The sequence below is a fragment of the Silurus aristotelis genome (assembly GCF_946808225.1).
Source record: "Silurus aristotelis genome assembly, chromosome: 18".
Classification (NCBI taxonomy): domain Eukaryota; kingdom Metazoa; phylum Chordata; class Actinopteri; order Siluriformes; family Siluridae; genus Silurus; species Silurus aristotelis.
In genome coordinates this window covers 1,082,643-1,096,107 of record NC_139591.1, presented here as the reverse complement: position 1 = coordinate 1,096,107, position 13,465 = coordinate 1,082,643, and the positions used below count along the sequence as shown (strand labels likewise).

General features: G+C 35.9%; 1 protein-coding gene across 1 annotated transcript; it reads right to left on the bottom strand.

Moving 5' to 3' along the window:
• Positions 1 to 7,638: 7,638 nt before the first annotated feature.
• On the bottom strand, positions 7,639 to 12,318 carry LOC310740717 (caspase-3-like). Its single transcript, XM_083567690.1, has 4 exons — positions 11,904 to 12,318; positions 9,981 to 10,144; positions 9,714 to 9,831; positions 7,639 to 8,678 (listed from the first exon to the last, which is right to left on the bottom strand). Exons 1-4 carry the CDS (start codon positions 12,115 to 12,117, stop codon positions 8,392 to 8,394), a joined length of 783 nt encoding a protein of 260 aa, XP_083423816.1. The 5' UTR covers positions 12,118 to 12,318; the 3' UTR covers positions 7,639 to 8,391.
• Positions 12,319 to 13,465: the final 1,147 nt, after the last annotated feature.

The window sequence follows — 13,465 nt, the reverse complement described above, 5'->3', positions numbered from 1 at the left end:
AGTTCTCACAAGGTGGAGAAATATCACCATATAACCCCAATCTTCTCATCCCTACACTGGCCTCCTGTTCAGATTCAAATCCACTACAAACTACTAGTTCTTACTTATAAAGCACTAAATGGTTCATAATCACACACTCATGTTAGTTCTCACTCTCCAGTGTTCTGTATTGTTTAAAGATTTATGATCAAACTCTTGATGTCACCCAAATGAGGATGAGGTTCTGCTTGTGAGTCTGGTTCCTCTCAAGGTTTCTTCCTCATAACATCTAAGAGAGTTTTTTTCTTCACCACAGTCGCCCAGGGTGCTCATGAGGAATAAAAACACATCATTCACTTTAATTCTTAAATTATTTAAAGCTGCTTTGAGACAATGTCTGTTGTGAAAAGCGCAATAGAAATAAAATTGACTTGACTTGACTTTTTTCCAAAACTTTGACAGTCTCTGTACGTATATTCTGCATGTCATTTATTAATACAATTATATAACAATAAAAAATACACAGATATTACCATATAATGGAATATTTATGTGTGAAAGTCAAAAACACAATCGGATTAAATTCTGCATTTGGATTTTAATAGATGATTTTTAGTAACAATATCTGACCAGTAGATGTCGCCAAAGTGCTATATTACCCCAAAACTCGTTTTTCCATCAGTATTCTAAAAGATTCATAATTAATATTCTGTATATCCAGCAATTTACATAAATAACATGTAAAAAAAAAAATACTATAACAAATATTTAATGTGTGCTCTTAATACCAGAAGGAAACTGTTCAATTTATCAATTGATGCATTTGTAACAACAAACATGATTTGACAGACAGAGAAACAGTTCAGGTAAAAAAAAATGTGCTAAAGATCTGATGGAAAGAAATAACCTGGTTTTGCTTGGCCCAGGTAAAACCAATAATTTCCAACTCTTATTACAGTTTGTTTGAAGTGAGCTTTACTTTATCATACACACTTCTTCTCATCTCTAATAAAAGAAGAAAATCCTCCATTTGTTGCAGGAGCATGCAGGAGCTTGCAGAGTATATATAGAATAATTATAAAGTATGACCTCAGTGACTTTTATCACAGCATGATTGTTGGTTTCAAATAAGCTTTAGGTTGATTTTTTCAGAAACTAATGGAAAAAAAAATACAGTAAGGAAGCAGCCGGAAACATCTTGGGGATGAGAAGGATAAGAGAAGTCTGCAGATGTACCTTGTTAATCCCTCAGATGGGAAATGAAAGTTGACCTTGCAGCACAAGTATATGGAAAAATAGCATTAAATAAAAATAAATCAAATAATAAAAATGATGGAGACAATTGAATAAATCAGTGTATGTCTAATGGGTGCTTTAAAACAATGGTGAGCAGAAATGCATCTCCAGACCTTAAGGTAGATGGGCTACAACAGCAGCAAACTATATTTCCGCCACAAACTGGAATATCTGAGACTCCAGTGGGCCGTTTGAAAGATTTGATTGATGAAACTTCATTTTTGTTGATGGTAGGGTCAGTATTTGGTGTCAGCAGTATGAATCTATGGATTTGGCCTCCCTTGTGTCAAAGATTCAGGCTGCTGATGGTGGTGTAATGGTGAGGGGATTATGACCACACCATAATCACTTTAATACACTCGTTTGAGTACAAAATAGTCTGAATCCCAGAGTTAATCTGAGTATTGCTGACAAAATTCCAGCATGATGTTGATGCACCGTGTCACACAGCACAAGTGCAGTAGAGCGCATGTGGAATGTGGTAGAATGATTAGCATGAACATGTAAATGACAAATCTGCAGCAAGTATGTCATGCAATCAAAATTCAGAAATGGCTCAAAAGAATGGTTCAGTTTCACACATTGTAGAATCCATAAATAAAGCCGTCGGTTTAACTGAGTATCAGTATAATGACTCTAATAAAGTAAAATCAAAATCAAACAGTCACACAAGATCTGATAAAGCACACGGACTCTCCTCAATTCTCCAGCCCAAATCAGTGTTTTCTCCTTATCAGAATCTTTTTATTACCATTGTGTGCTGTTGTAAATGATACTTCGACCCTGTTTATTAACATTAAACACCAGAGGAGGCAAAAGTACACACATCCTTTACTTAAGTAGAAGTACAGATACTCATGGTTTAAAATACTCGGGTAAAAGTTGAAGTACTGATTATACTTTTTTACTCAAGTGAAAGTAAAGAAGTTTCGGCTCAGACATGTACTTAAGTAAAAAGTAGTTATTACTTCTACCTGTTTTAGCTGTTAACTGGACCTCACATCATATTAGATAGATAGATAGATAGATAGATAGATAGATAGATAGATAGATAGATAGATAGATAGATAGATAGATAGATAGATAGATAGATAGATAGATGGATGGATGGATGGATGGATGGATGGATGGATGGATGGATGGATGGATGGATGGATGGATGGATAGATAGATAGATAGATAGATAGATAGATAGATAGATAGATAGATAGATAGATAGATAGATAGATAGATGGATGGATGGATGGATGGATGGATGGATGGATGGATGGATATATTATATTCACTTTATATTGTACATTATATAAATCACCTGTTCTTTTGCCAATAAACAGGTGTTATACTGGCAATAATAATAATAATAATAATAATAATAATAATAATAATAATAATAATAATAATAATAATACAAATTTAAAAAATAACTAAATACTTTAAAATTTTCCTTTTGGATTCATAAAACTCATATCTATCTATAATTTTTTATTAGTATTCTTGAATTCAGATGAAAGATTATTTACCAAATTATTTAACTTGTATATGTAAAACGTGTAATTAATTAATTAACAAAACAAATAAAATATAATTAATTAATTATAGTTAATGTTAACATTCTAATTGATACATTGTTTAATATACTTTGGTTTAATAATAATGATACTGTATTGCATGGGCACTGTGTGTAAATGTTAACGTGTTCTGAGAGAGCAGAAATTCTGGTAGGATTTTTTTACACCACTTTGTATTTTTATCAAAAATTGTAACAATTTGTCGTTTTTTTCATCCGATTTTGTAAAATAGTGACGGAAAAAGTGAGAGAACTGGAGTCTATCTAACGCTTAAAGAAAACAAAATACTGTTCACACTGGGTTTTGTTGAATCTGCTGATTCACCCAAATCACCAGTCACGTCATGCTCGTGTCTGTCAAGTAAAAATGAAACACAGAGTGGGTGGAACTGCCTTACGCCAAATTACTGTCACGCCAGCTTTATACCAACACTAGTTACACCTTTCCCAAGATTAATTTCCTGTGTTGTAGTCGTACACTGATAAAGTACTGTCTGTCTGATAACAGAAACATGCTGATGTAAGTGATACACTGTTGTGTGCGTGTGTTTCATTGTGTGATAAGGTATATGTGTAACACATGAACTACAGTACGTGAGATTCAGGTGAGCATCAAGTACATTCAGTCCTGTAGGGCGATAAACGAAGGGAAAGTTTTGAGAAGTCTTGTCCTTTGTGTTGTTTCCTTGTATGGCAGGGTTCACCAACCTTTTAGAAACTGAGAGCTACTTCTTGGGTACCATTAATGTAAAGGGCTTCCAGTTTGATACACACAGTTTTCAGTTTGATCTGAAATATCAAATTTGCTCAATTTACCTTTTATTATACGTTATTATTAATAATTAATGATATTCATCTATGTGAAGACACTGATCATGTTAATGATTTCTCATAATAATTATCAACAATGATTTAACACCACGGGCACCATGTTGGTGACCCTGTTGTATGGGTTAAAAAGCTTTTGATGAACTGAATGTGTATTAATTTATTATATAAAAAAATCCATAATTCAGTAAGAAACTTATTTCTGCATTCAATTAGACACTTGTAAAAGAGAAAGCAGAGCAGTTTAAGACCCTTTAAACTAGAGAAAATATAAAAACTGTAAATGTATTATTGTATTAGTGTATTAGCGTCACTTCTTCTACGACAGTGCTTATACATCTGGAAACTGAGAAGATCAGTGGCTGGAGTTTCGGATGAGCAATGTTCTCCCATTCGTGTCTGATACGGGCTTCCTGCTGCTCAACAGTCCTGGGTTTTCTTTGTTGTATTTTTTATTTCATGAAGCGCCAAATGTTTTCAGCTCAGAAACATCTGGACTGCAGGGAGGCCAGTTCAGCACCCAGATTTCTACAAAGCCAGCTGTTGTAATAGATGCAGTATTTGGTTTAGTAATGTCATGCTACAATATGGAAGGTATTCCTTGTAAAGGACCACGTCTGGATGGAAGCATATGTTTGTCTTAAACAAGTACATACTATTCAGCATTGATGGTTGCTTTTCTAATAAACCTTATGAGGCAAGAATCACAATTGGGTGAAAATTTAATAGAAACATGTCAAAAACATGTGTTTTTGATCACCAGGTTTTTGATCGTCTTCAGAGCAAGAGTTCGCTTTCGATTGGGCCAATTGTTCCGCATACCTGCTCATACCTGCTGTGTTCCAGTGGGTAGTTTCTTGTTGTGGCAAGTCAAATAGTCACTCCCTTGAGTTTATCTACACCAATCAGGGAATTTCGTCGAGCTTCGTCATTATGTGCTCAGCTGTTCTGTCACACAGCAGATCGTTAGTTAAATTCCCATGTATTGAAGATAAAGTAAGACGTAAGACTTTTACAAAAAAATCTTTTTTAGTCACAATGGAGGAACTAGACGTCTTCTGCATGTATGTGCTGATCCATTCCCCAAGATCTGCACTTCAGCACATGCACATTTTAATCAGTATAATTCACTTATCTCAGAGTCGGATAAGCGAGTTCGCATGTCATCTTACCCCATTTTCTCCATCTGTTATTGATGGTCTTCATTTTAGAAGTTTTTTTCCCATTCTCCTGATTGCCACCTTCCAACAATGAGGTCCTGTTACATACTTTGTAAGCTTTTTTACGTGCCATTAGTAAAGATTTCAGGCTCATCTTTGTCTTATTGTCTGTAAATGTATAGATAACTCAGACAGCAGAGTTTCCACATAACTAGTATCAGGATGTTCCACATAGCGATTGTGTAGCAGTAGGGAGTTTCTTGTTGTGTTATGCCAAACAAGCAATTCTTTGATTTTAAGTACAGTGAGGAAAATAAGTATTTGAACACCCTGCTATTTTGCAAGTTCTCTCACTTAGAAATCATGGAGGGGTCTGAAATTGTCATCGTAGATGCATGTCCACTGTGAGAGACATAATCTAAAAAAAAAAATCCAGAAATCACAATATATGATTTTTAAACTATTTATTTGTATGATACAGCTGCAAATAAGTATTTGAACACCTGTCTATCAGCTAGAATTCTGACCCTGGAAAATGTCCACCTCCACTACATTTATTATCCTAAATTAGATGCACCTGTTTGAGGTCGTTAGCTGCATAAAGACACCTGTCCACCCCATACAATCAGTAAGAATCCAACTACTAACGTGGCCAAGACCAAAGAGCTGTCCAAAGACACTAGAGACAAAACTGTACACCTCCACAAGGCTGGAAAGGGCTACGGGGAAATTGCCAAGCAGCTCGGTGAAAAAAGGTCCACTGTTGGAGCAATCATTAGAAAATGGAAGAAGCTAAACATGACTGTCAATCTTCCTCGGACTGGGGCTCCATGCAAGATCTCACCTCGTGGGGTCTCAATGATCCTAAGGAAGGTGAGAAATCAACCCAGAACTACACGGGAGGAGCTGGTCAATGACCTGAAAAGAGCTGGGACCACCGTTTCCAAGGTTACTGTTGGTAATACACTAAGACGTCATGGTTTGAAATCATGCATGGCACGGAAGGTTCCCCTGCTTAAACCAGCATATGTCCAGGCACGTCTTAAGTTTGCCAATGACCATTTGGATGATCCAGAGGAGTCATGGGAGAAAGTCATGTGGTCAGATGCGACCAAAATAGAACTTTTGGGTCATAATTTCACTAAACGTGTTTGGAAGAAGAAGAATGATGAGTACCATCCCAAGAACAACATCCCTACTGTGAAGCATGAGGGTGGTAGCATCATGCTTTGGGGGTGTTTTTCTGCACATGGGACAGGGCGACTGCACTGTATTAAGGAGAGGATGACCGGGGCCATGTATTGCGAGATTTTGGGGAACAACCTCCTTCCATCAGTTAGAGCATTGAAGATGGGTCGAGGCTGGGTCTTCCAACATGACAATGACCCGAAGCACACAGCCAGGATAACCAAGGAGTGGCTCTGTAAGAAGCATATCAAGGTTCTGGCGTGGCCTAGCCAGTCTCCAGACCTAAACCCAGTAGAGAATCTTTGGAGGGAGCTCAAACTCTGTGTTTCTCAGCGACAGGCCAGAAACCTGACTGATCTAGAGAAGATCTGTGTGGAGGAGTGGGCCAAAATCCCTCCTGCAGTGTGTGCAAACCTGGTGAAAAACTACAGGAAACGTTTGACCTCTGTAATTGCAAACAAAGGCTCCTGTACCAAATATTAACATTGACTTTCTCAGGTGTTCAAATACTTATTTGCAGCTGCATCATACAAATAAATAGTAAAAAAATCATACATTGTGATTTCTGGATTTTTTTTTTTAGATTATGTCTCTCACAGTGGACATGCACCTACGATGACTATTTCAGACCCCTCCATGATTTCTAAGTGGGAGAACTTGCAAAATAGCAGGGTGTTCAAATACTTATTTTCCTCACTGTATATGGATAACATGTTTGTTGAGTCTCACCCTTTAAACCCATACTTGTGACTGATTATTTTGTTCAAATGCAATGAGATGTGAACAAACGTGTGAATGTGTTGGTGCCTTGGGGTGAACTTGTGTTCCAACTACAACTGAGACGACAACTTTCCTTTTTATTTTTTATTTTGTCATATAAGTTATGTTAAATATTACATTCATTGTTATTTGCCTGTGAATACCGTGTTCTAAAAAACAAATTTCTTAATACAACATTGGATGTTAATTCATGATACATTTGTATTTTCTGATCTGAATCGGTGTTGTTATCCGGGTCATGGCACCAGGTGGGGGGAATTTAGAAAGCATGTGTGCCTGGATTACAAACAAACATTTCTTGAATGTAACCAAAAAATCTGTACAACATGATGAGTGAAATAAAAAAATAAAAACCAGGCAGCAAAATATGGAGTGATATTGGTTTAAATTGTAATGTCAAACTGGTTTTATAATTTCTATCTTATTATATGGCCACTTAACAAAAATATTCAGTTCAACGCACATTGTCTCAAAGCAACTTTACAGAATTAAATAGATTATGAATATACATTTTAGCATCACAAATAATTCCTATACGTTTATTTCCTAATGAACAAAAAAACTCCCAGAGATGGTATGAGGAAAAAACGTGGGATGAACCAGACTCAAAAGGGAACTTCATCCTCATCCGATGGTACCAAATGTCAATTCATTATAGTTCCATGATTGTTAAGGTAATAACTGTTCACTGATTGTCACACAAATGTAAAACTGTTCATGGTGATTGCTTCCCTGAGCCACTGTTAAGAGTTAACATTAAGTTGAGTTTAAACCTCCACAGGAACCTCATGAATCTTGTGGAACCTCATGTGGAGAACATGCTCAGAAGAACTGAGTGGATTCTAATTGAAAAGAATATATAATATAAAATCTTGTTTTGAAGTAATCTAATCAATCTTATACAAACTCCTGAATAAGTCATTAATGTGTACAAATATAAATTAATGCTGGATTTCAGCTCCAGCACATCACCGGACCATGTCCTCCTGATCATTCTCTGAAAATTATTTTTCTAGCCTGGGGTGCACAAGTACATTACAAAATGGGACAAAAAAAACAACAATTATGAGTTATTTTTTCATTGCTTTATTTGGTGGTGTATATATATAAATATTTCTCATCTTCTCTTTAGTGTTTAATATCGTTTATAGTTTAATATTTGTAGTTTGCTGTAGTTTGTCTGTAGCCTCACTTAAACATTTGTATATATGATAAATAAAACTTGATACTTGAATTGTGTTAAACAGAGTTTAGTAGTAACAGTGACAATTTATTAGCAAACATTACATAATAATAACATCTACCATTTCTTGGTTTGTACTAAAATAAAAATCTATTGTATTCCTGATGTATAATATTTTCTAAAAAATATTCTACAGCGTTTGTTAAATATGTGCAAACACTCTCACGGTCTCGCTAGTGGCTAGCGCTTGTGACTACAGGATCACCGCACTGGTGTTCCTGTAGTCACATTACCCAATAAAAGGATTGTGTCATGACTGTAGTGCACCAGCATGAGATATCACTTCCTCACAAAATTATCCTGAAGTCTGTAGACAAATGAATGATATGATGTGAAGGTCAGGAGTAAGTTCAGCTGATAGCGTTTTTGTGAGCAGTGTACGTGTCTCTGAGCAGCTCCATGGCTGAGACTCTCAGTGTGTTGGTGAAGGGGTAACAGTCAGCAGTGAGGCGACTGATGAAACACGGCATCTCCTTTTTGCCCTGCAGTCCACGTCCTTTAGCCTCAAACTCAAAGGCTACACGTCGATTCAGCCGAGTCAGAAACCGTGTGATCTCCCAGTCTTCAAACTCCTCCACCATGTCACAGAATGTCTGCAAAAACACCGAGCCGATTGGGTTCATGTAGGCACCGTAACCTGCACACAGAATTACAACATTGCTGCAAATTACTGTATTATTCAATTCAATTCAATTAGATTTCTATAAGACTTTACACAATGCACATTGTCCCACAGCAGTTTATTTATCCCCGATGATGAAGCCTGGAGCGACTGTAGCAAGGAAAAAACTCCCTTAGATGGTTGAAGGAAGAAACCTTGTGAGGAACTGGACTTAAAAGGGAACCCATCGTCATTTGGGTGACACCAAGTGTGTGATTATAAATCGTTAAAACATTACAAACACCGGAGAAATATCATGGGCACCAGTGTGTGATTATTAATAGTCATTTATATATATTTTTTATATTATTATTATTATCTAGCACTAATAGCTAACATTTTCATTTGGTATAACATGGCCACCAGTCTCAAATAAAATCAATCAAAACCCATTTTCTTTGATTACATCAAGTCATAACGTTAACGCTATAAAACATCCTTTAAGCTAAACAGGATGAACGAGCGAGTTATGAGCAGTGGGTGGAAGTGCAAACATGTCAGAATTGTACCTGTACGGTTTTCTGTGTTTTATGACTAATATACTTACATGCTATGGACTTTTTCAAAATATATATTTCAAAAGACAAATGAGTGCTTACTAGTCTTTATATTTGAAAATACATAAACTTTATAAACTAATTCTAAAAAATTCTAAAAAAAGATATAAATCTTACAAAACGAACGAAGAAACAATTCATCCGAATAATCAGAACTTGCTCTCCTTTTCATTTCAGATCGCAATGTTAAATGTCTCCTAAGAAGGTTGGAAAATTTGGATTCCATGAACCATCTGATGACGTCACAACAAGTCGAGGAATTACAGTAACTTATTATCATTAGTCATTTATTGTATAAAGTATTGCCATAGATTACTGTAATGGACTTGTGGACTCATGAGCTTGTAAGGACATGTGTGTGTGTGTATTATGTAAATGTGTTGGTGTGTGTGTGTGTGTGTGTGTGTGTGTGTGTGTGTGTGTGTGTGTGTGTGTGTGTGTGCATGCGCTTTACCAGGAGCTGTAGCATAGGCGACCACCGATTCTTCAGGGATTGACTGACATTCAAACACGCCATCGTCTTTACACGAGTCTACTTCAACACCATCATCCAGTTTATTGCCTCGACAAGCCTGCACACACACACACACACACACACACACACACACACACACACACACACACACAAATGAAGCAGACACACAGGAATCTGGAGCAATGTCATCATGCTCCATTATACACATGTAAAACTAGTAATAATACACAAACAAGTGATTCAAACCTGAATTAGGAACAGTTTGTTTTTGACAGCCATTGTCGGTCCTCCAAATAGGGAGTATATATGTGCGAGTTTCACGGGGCGTCCATCTGCTCCAAATATCAATCCTTCCTCTCCATGACTTGACAACACACCCACGAAACAGCTGTGCACTGACTGCTCACTCTCTGCAACATCATCAACATCTTCATCATCATCTTCATCATCAATGTTGTTTTGTATGAATATCTGAACTGCTATAAAGTTCAGAGTTCGAAAGGCAGTTTTAACTGCTCCTTGCACAAACACACACTTCAGCTCCTATCAGTTTACACGTCTTTAAACAGACACACACACACACACACACACACACACACACACACACACACACACACACACACACACACTGTTAAACACACCCTTTATACAATAGAAACCAAAAAAAAAACTATTCAACAGGACAAATAAGCCAGTGATCAGGTGATGGTCATGTATTCAGGCAAGCATGTCACACCTCATTTACATCGCCGGAGTCATACTGCCAATCAATCACTTTATTTACAATAAAAAATAGTGATTAGTGTTTATAAAGGCAGACAGAGGCACTGCTATGTGGCACATTTTGGGAGAAATGTCTACTTTATATAGACTGACTGATAGTGACCCACCCTGGAAAAGAAACCAAATAAATATTATTATTTATAATAATAAAATAAGGTTTAAAAAAGATTTTTAAAAGTCAGTATTCAGTGTGTTCTCCCTTCGCTCTCAGAACTCTTCTTTGGAGATTTGTTACATTTTCTAAAGTGATCTTCTGGTATTTGATACCAGATTCCGCTTTCAGCACTGCCTAGATTTCGTCTTTAGATTTAGGTTGTCTTTTATTATTTTCTCTGTCCAGATGATCCCATATTGCCTCCATATAATATTCAGGTCCAAACTCTGGTCTCAGGTCCATGACTGTCAAAATGTTATATCAGCTTCTTTCTAAAAATGATTTCACTGCATTAGAACTTGAGATCGTTATCACTCTGGTATCCATCTTTCCAGAAAGAATAGAATGATGGATTAAAACTTCTACTTTTTCGGGGATTCATGATCGGATCAATTCGGACAATATCAACAACACTATAGGCAGGAATGCAGCCTTATTAGCAGGTAAATAAAACGTATACAGCAGGTGTGTGTAATGCTTTTGCATGTCCTGCACACATCTGGTACAAAACCCGGCCATTACACCACTGTAGAAACAACAAATCTAATGGTGGTCTATTACTTTTGCATGTTTATATATATATATATATATATATATAACAAAAGTCTAAAACTGTACCCAGTGTTTTATTTACTCTGGAAAGGGCATATGAGGGGTTTTGTATATATATATATATATATATATATATATATATATATATATATATATATATATATATATATATATATATATATATATAAACATGCAAAAGTAATAGACCACCATTAGATTTGTTGTTTCTACAGTGGTGTAATGGCCGGGTTTTGTACCAGATGTGTGCATATATATATTGTTTATTGAATTTATCTATTTGAGTGTTGCTGCACTGTGTAATGATAAATGATAATAGAGTTAAATGTTAATTGACGCATTTGCTCTATATATTAATGTTTTTTATATACATATATATATATATATATATATATATATATATATATATATATATATATATATATGTATATATATATATATATATATATATGTGTATTTATTGTTTATTGCATTCCTCTATTTGAGTGTTGCTGCACTGTGCAATGATGAAGTTAAATGTTAATTGACGCATTTGCTCTCTATATTATTGTTTTTTTTAAAACCCTTGAATTTGTATGGTGATGTGTTCAATTGAACTCTTAGTAAGTAATTATACAATACATTTTAACTAATTAACGAATCAATCAATTAATTTAAAGTACCTGCTTTAAATGCCTCAATGATCTCGCGCGAGTCCAGGTCGTCCAGCAGGGTCACGCGGAAGCCCCTCCGAGTGAGAGTCGCGTGCAGACGCTTCGCATCCCGAGCCGCGCCGCTCCGGTTTTCGAGTCCTGCGCATGCGCTGAACTTCTCCACCGACACAATGAGAGCCCGGTTGTGAGGAGCGGTGCTTTTACCGAGATCCCGAAACGACATGATATTATATATATTATTTATTTATATTTGTTTCCCAAAACGCTTTGGAATCGGTTTAAATGGCGAAATAACAAAACAAATCAAAAAATAATAAAGGGTTAATAAAGATCACCAGCTTCTGTATAGAGCAAGTGTGTGTGTGTGTGTGTGTGTGTGTGTGTGTGTGTGTGTGTGTGTGTGTGTGTGTGTGTGTGTCAGCTCTCAGGTTTGTACATTACCTAACAGTCATAAATAAGGAACGGAAGAAACATATTTGCATATCATTACACCGCCTTTTTGTCCAGGAAAGTACATTTTTGCGACATACCAAACACATCACTGACACCAAGGTGAAATAATTCTCTGATATTTAATTCAAACCTCTATTTGAATTTCTTACCTACGTACTTTTACTTTCATTCGATTTTTTTATTATTTCTATTGATTTCATTAAAAGAGCATCTTCATTGCTATACAGGTGTGTTATTCTACCTGTATTTGTCCTCTCTCAGTTCTCCAGATACCACGTTCTTCAAATTATTAATATTTCCCAATTTCACATTCATTAATTTTTGCTTCTTTCTGGGATTTTCCCATGAATTATGGCGTGTGTGTTCCACTGGATCGATTGATGGAACAAGATTTTATTTTATTTTTTACAGCAGCAAACATATCACATGACATTTCTCATCATACACCAACAGCATGCAGCACAAACACCAATAAATCATAATGAACTTTGAACTTATCAATAAAAAAAAGAACATTACACCACCTTTTATAGCCACATCCGGCTTCAGCACATGCTCCGTCACATGGTTTATAGGAAAACTTGGATATACAGAAGAGTTCACACACTCATACATGCAAACACACACTCACACACACACACACACACACACCACACACACAGTGTAAACTTGGTTAATGTCTTTATTACCTTTATCACAGCCAAAGAAAAGTCCTGGGAAATGTAACCCTTTAAGTGCTGACACTTGATCAAGTTCTTCAGTTTTTCTTATTTATTATTAAGACTCTTAAAGGCCCCAGTGTATTAAAATATACTTCTGTTGAAAGTTTGGGGATCATTATATTCTTTGTCCATTATTTTTGCTATAATAACTGATGTGCAGATTTATTTTGTTAACTGCTTTTTCACTTGTGTTTGGTCAGAAGGTGTTGATTTATACAGATATAAGACAGATGCAAGCACAAAAGTGACCTTAATATGTTTATTATGTTAAACAACCAAACAACTGCATCTACCAAAGGACAATGCTTCGAATGAGAGGGAAAAGAGAACCCAAGAACAAAAGCTTTTCACAAAATAAAATGGTGATCATAACTAGAAATCATTACTTACATATTA

What these genes read in the sequence shown, in the direction of transcription:
- LOC310740717 (XM_083567690.1), bottom strand. Translation starts at nt 12,117, where the DNA reads ATGTCGTTTCGGGATCTCGGTAAAAGCACCGCTCCTCACAACCGGGCT. An exon ending in ACAAACTGTTCCTAATTCAG is followed by an intron (nt 9,832 to 9,980) that starts GTTTGAATCACT and finishes GTGTGTGTGCAG; the next exon opens with GCTTGTCGAGGCAATAAACT. An exon ending in CGCCTATGCTACAGCTCCTG is followed by an intron (nt 8,679 to 9,713) that starts GTAAAGCGCATG and finishes TTCTGTGTGCAG; the next exon opens with GTTACGGTGCCTACATGAAC.